The sequence below is a fragment of the Phragmites australis genome, chromosome 4 (assembly GCF_958298935.1).
Source record: "Phragmites australis chromosome 4, lpPhrAust1.1, whole genome shotgun sequence".
Lineage (NCBI taxonomy): Eukaryota > Viridiplantae > Streptophyta > Magnoliopsida > Poales > Poaceae > Phragmites > Phragmites australis.
Window position 1 is genome coordinate 41,894,760 of NC_084924.1, and position 5,498 is coordinate 41,900,257.

Below are 5,498 nucleotides of genomic sequence, written 5' to 3' on the forward strand. Positions count from 1 at the left end.
GGAGGTGCTTTCTGATCTCGAACTAAGTTTTGTTTCCTCGTTTCCAAACCGGCAAGAAAGGCTGTCTGGCCGGCCAGGCCTTGTTGGGAGAGCTAGATCAATGGGGGCAGCTCATGATCGAGCCAGGTCGATCGATTCACCTGGCCACCCGGCCGCCCTGCCGGCCAAGGAGATATATGCCGCGACACCACGGGTCGAGGAGGTCGTAAGCTTCGGCACGCCATGCACGGTGCTTGCGCATGCAGTTGCCCCTTGTGACTCGATCTCACGAAAGCTAGCATCGCCGTCTCATCGTCTCGATGGCACGCACGGATCAGCTATTCAGATGGCCCCTGGTGATCGATTCTGTCGTCTGCTAGCTCTGGCCTCGCGCCGTCCTCGGTCCCTCCTCCATTGTCCCCTGGCCGGTACTAAATTCTGTGGTGCACTTGAGTAGCAGTGATTGTTTGTTTTTCCATTTTGGAAAAAAGCTTGTGAGAGGCTAGCTTTGCTGCTTAAGAAAAAGGGCGATGGCACAAATTGGAAAGGTTGGTGATGAGGAGGATGCCTTTACACACTTTAAGAGAGGGGCGCCATGGTGAGCTTTGTGCATTTCTCTCTTTCAACCCACCTGGGTATATATATCTAAAATAGAAATGATTTGGAGCGCAGGAATTTCTTCTGGATATATTCGTGAACTGAACTGTATCCTCTGAAGTTTTCTGTTCCAAATGGGCTCGTCAACTTTTGCAAATATGACTTGGAATAAGAGTGTATAATTTATGATTGATTCTTCTTCTTTCTTTTTTAGGGCAGATTACAATAGATTATTGTAGGTCAACTCAGTTAGTTAGAGACATTGTGGTGAAACATGTTCATCTGAGTTCAAGTCTCAGTCGACACAAGTATTTATATTTATAAATGATTATATATATCATTAACGTATTCACGTCATGTTAGTATACAGGCCCTCTACCTAAAAAGGCGTATATATTACCGGTTCATATGCTCGACAATATGATTCGTTTTACACTTTGACTGACGTGTCGTCTAACACCTGTGCGGTGAAAACACTAGCAAATATTGCGGTACCGTCCATTTGCTGGAAAAGGATTATCTATCTCCATATAGAAAACACAGGAGAAATGGAACCACGCACCATCGCCCCTTTTGCAACGCGAAAAAGTATGCATGCCCTTTACGAAAGAGCAAAACACCAATGGTAGCTTTTACCAAGTGCTTGTAGATATCAGACCATTCGTTTGCATGCATGCCACTTTATCATAAAGCACGCAGAGGAGGACAAACGAGTTGAATATAGAAACAGTGGCAGAAAATGGGGCACCCGCATTGGCCCTCATGTATGTAACCACTGGGGGAACAGCTAGCGCTACAGGGCTCGGCAAAGCCTGGAATCATGCATGAACTGGAGCAAGGAAGCAGGAGACACTCCAATGGATGGATGATGGAGTGCATCAGTACATGTGCACGTGGGCACTTGTCAAATTATCACCATTGATTGATAATAGACCTCTCTTACATGCACAAGGCCCTTCCAGAGTTACATGCATGATCATAAATTATACTGGGGTAAGGATAGAAAATAAATTATATATGGAGATGGCCAATATATAATCCTTTTCTCTAATAGTACTCTGTCACAAAACCTCGCCCCCGATTAAAAAAAGAGAAAGATGAAATGGAGATGGATCAAAGTCAATAGCAAGATTAATGGATTAATAGAGACCAATCACACTAGACCTGGCCACCCCCACGGCCATCGCCATCGTTCTCCCCGTCCTCCACACTGATGAGCGGGGCCCTCTCCAAGTCGCCCCTCCTCTGCTCCTTTCCCTCCGTTGCCGTCGTACCAGCAGCGCCACTGTTGTTGCAGCTGTTACTGTTGCTGCTGCCGTAATTGTCCCTAACCACGACATCGATGTCGCCTGACGCGTCGCCGTTGACACCGTTGTTGCCACTGACGCTGGCGTCTGAGGTGGTGCTTGTCATGAGCCCTTCCTCCAGTTTCTCCAGCTCGTTGTCGTTGTCGCAGCTCTCGCTGATTGGCACGTAACCGTTGTTCTTGCAGCCGGCATTGCTGTTACTAGCAGTGGTGATAGTGGCAATCACAGTTGTTATATCACTAGCTGAGGTGGTGGTGATGCATTCTTTGTGGTTGCTGTTGGTCGTGGCCTTGGTCAGCTCCTTGGCGCGTGCGACTTCGACGTCCCAGTCGGTGGCGGCTACGGCGCGCGCCATCCAGACGGCGCAGGCGGCCTGCGCCGCGAGGAGGCCGAGCCACAAGCCGGCGAAGCCCAGCCGGGCACCGAACGCCAGCGCCACGCCCACCGGCATGCCTACCAGGTAGAAGGAGGCCAGGTTGATGCGTGCGCCGCTGGCAGGGCGGGCGCTGCCGCGGAGGACGCCGCAGCCGGCCGTCTGCGGGCAGTTGCCGAGCTCGCAGAGGCCCGCGATGGGGAGAGCCACGGCCGTGAGGCGGAGGATGTCCGCGTCCGACGTGAACATGCGGCCCCAGTGATTGCGGACGGACACCATGAAGGTGGCGGCAGCCAGGCCGACGACGAGGCCGATGGAAAGTGCGGCGCCGGCGGTGCGCCGCGCGCCCGCGGGGCGGCCCGCGCCGAGCTGGTGGCTGACGCGCGTGGACGCGCCCTGGCCGAGCGAGGAGGGGAACACGTAGACGAGGGACGTGGCCTGGATGAGGATGCCCATGGACGCCACGGTGGCGCGCGGGTTGGCGAGGAGGCCCGACAGCACGATCATGAGCTCGTACCACCACCACTCGAGGCAGACAGCGGTGGCGGTGGGGACGGCGAGGCGGAGCAGCGCCGGCCAGCCGCGGAGGCAGTCGGAGGTAGGGCCCACCCAGGAGTCCCTGTGCGCGCCCGAGATGGAGAGGAAGCAGAGGAGCGCGAGGAGCAGGTTTAGGTCGGTGAGCGCGACGGCGAGCGCGACCCCGGCGACGCCCATGCGGAGGCGCACCACGAGGAGGTAGTTGATGGGCCCGTGCAACAGAACGGAGAAGAGGGAGCACGCAGTGATGGGAAGCGTCAGGTTCTGCGACCGGAGGTACACGCGCAGCGGGTGCAGCACGGCCAGCACCGCCAGGTCGGCCGACGCGTACGCCGCGAACATCTGCGCCGCGTCCGCCACGCCCTCGTCCTGGCCCAGCAGCTTGAGTATGTATCCCGTGGAGGTGATCCACAGGAGGGAGATGGGCAGCGCCACGGCGAGGAGCAGCAGCACGGTGCGGTGGAGCGCGAGCGCGAGCAGCTTGCCGCGGCGCGCGCCGAAGGCCTGGCCGCAGATCGGTTCCATGCCGAGCGCGAGCCCCGACAGCACGGAGTAGCCAGTGATGTTGGCGAAGCCCAGAGCCAGCGACCCGCCGGCGAGCGCCAGCTCGCCCAGCCGGCCCAGGAACAGCATGGAGATGAGCGCCCGCGAGTACATCACCAGCCCGGTCACCGCCATCGGCACCGACACCCGGCCGATCGCCCGGGCCTCGCCGACCACCTGCAGGTGCCATCCAGCACATGTAAGAGCTAGCACGTACGTCTCCAGCTGAAACGAGGTGCCATTTTCCAACAGCTCGCGCTTTCCTTTTCTTTCATGTTACTATTACCGGAACAGTACTAGCTAGCTAGTAAGCTATACTAGATATTAAACAACCAGCTAGCTAGGTGCTGACCACTCACATACTGTAGCTGTGCGTGCTAACACCTACTTGCGAGCGCCATTAACCGGGCGAGCGCACGCTTATCTTCGCAGCAGCAGCAGCGAATGTGCACACCCACACGTGTGTGGCGCATATACCTTGGAGAGCTGCGGTGCATGGCCGCCGTCGTCGTCTCCGTCCACGGGGTGCAGGAGCTGGTGAGCAGAGCTCTTGAAGGAGGTGAGCGGCGGCAAGGACGAGGGGGAGGAGGAGGAAAGATCGCTCCCGGTGTTGCACATGACGACGCCGACGACAACCTGCTTGATCTGGAGGCTGGAAAGCGGGTGTACTCCCGCGCGTGAGCGTCTCTCTATCCCACTGTGGACGAAGATATAAGCAGAGAGCCTCTGTCCGCTGGTGATTGGTGGCCGGCCGGCGCGAGCTACAAGTACGTTTTGACTGGTTAGCTCGCGAGCCTTTTAGTAATCTCTCTCTCTCTCGCTCTGGATTAGTGTTGGTGGTGTGTTTGGCCTTTTGGTCTCCTCCTGAGAGGTGAGGCGCGGTCAGTGGAGAGCGATCATAAGATGATTCGGGGGGGGGGGGGGGGGGAGGTGGCGGTGTTGGCTTGTGTTTGGGTCGCCTTAGGGGGGTGTCGCCTGCCAATATATATACGCGCGCGCCCGCACCAGGCAAGGCTGGGCGCGGACGTACGTGTCTGCCGTTGGGAGAATTCGCCGCGCGGGCCGGGATAAACCTGAGGAAAAGTTTCGTGCGTCGGCTCGCGGCCCGAGCGAGCGATCGATCGCATCGGCATATATGCTTGGTTGTCTGAAAATTCCCTATCCTTTGGGCGGGGAATGGCATATTGTCACGCTCGATCGCTCTGTCGGAACAAACGGGATGCATTCCAATCGCGTTTGCGTTTGTGTGCGCATGCACCCGGCCACTCGCCCGGCCGTGACAGCTCAATGGTCGATGCCGCCGCCTGAGTTGTTCGCTGCCGAACTGCTCGTAAACTGTAGAGTAGGGTTGATTTGGTGGTGATCAGTCACACTTACTGGTCAGAACTTCACCTAGCTACTAGCAGTGACTACTAGCATCTGGGATCATTTTTCTGGATGGACGGACGGGCCGTGGTTTCGCTCTACCGTTTCACTTTTACATTTGCTATCTTGGGCCTGCCACGGATCGATCCATGACTAAGCTGTCGACGTTGGAACCACGCATGTCAATGAGGGCATTACGCACAGGGGCACATGGGCGGGGAGGGGCAGGGGCACCCTGCTAGAAGTGATGGCTGCACTGTTGTAGGTGTACTGCATTGAGTTCACGCACAGAATGACAGGATGAGCTAGCTAAGCTAGCGAGCCAGCCAGCCTCTGCGCCTGTTGACATGCAAGGCTAGGATAAGCATGCACGCACCAGGCCAGGCCCTGCGCTGCCTTTGCGCGCTTAATTTCCCACAATGAAACCAAAACAGCAGAGGGGAAGGCAATTCGATCGGCTCAATGCGGTAGCTGTCCTGCCTACTCATGCATGCACTACCTTGTCTCCATTGTCCACTGCTACTCGGGCACAGCGACCATGTCCATCGGTGGTCGTTGGGTCTCGCCGCCGACCTACAGGATCATGCCTATAACGTAACCACATGGACGACCAGCCCGTGATTGCTGACCACGCGAGCAACAAGTAAATAGTAGTTTGATGATTCGCGAGTATGAGAGTGACTATGCCTACGATCAGTATAAGCGCCTAGACTGCACGAGCAGCCAGTTGAGCATGACTACATCGAGAGAACGACCAGTCTCATGACCAGCACCTTGCTTGACCACGCGAGCCTCTC

General features: G+C 56.6%; 1 protein-coding gene across 1 annotated transcript; it reads right to left on the minus strand.

The window, feature by feature from the left end:
• Nucleotides 1–1,457: 1,457 nt before the first annotated feature.
• On the minus strand, nt 1,458–4,091 carry LOC133916586 (protein DETOXIFICATION 48-like). The gene is made up of 2 exons (XM_062360322.1): nt 3,814–4,091; nt 1,458–3,513 (listed from the first exon to the last, which is right to left on the minus strand). Exons 1-2 carry the CDS (start codon nt 3,952–3,954, stop codon nt 1,735–1,737), a joined length of 1,920 nt encoding a protein of 639 aa, XP_062216306.1. The 5' UTR covers nt 3,955–4,091; the 3' UTR covers nt 1,458–1,734.
• Nucleotides 4,092–5,498: the final 1,407 nt, after the last annotated feature.

Excerpts from the sequence above, each read along its gene's own strand:
- LOC133916586 (XM_062360322.1), bottom strand. The coding sequence starts at position 3,954 with ATGTGCAACACCGGGAGCGATCTTTCCTCCTCCTCCCCCTCGTCCTTG. Across the intron at positions 3,514-3,813 it reads ATGCACCGCAGCTCTCCAAG|GTGGTCGGCGAGGCCCGGGC; the intron begins GTATATGCGCCA and ends TGGCACCTGCAG.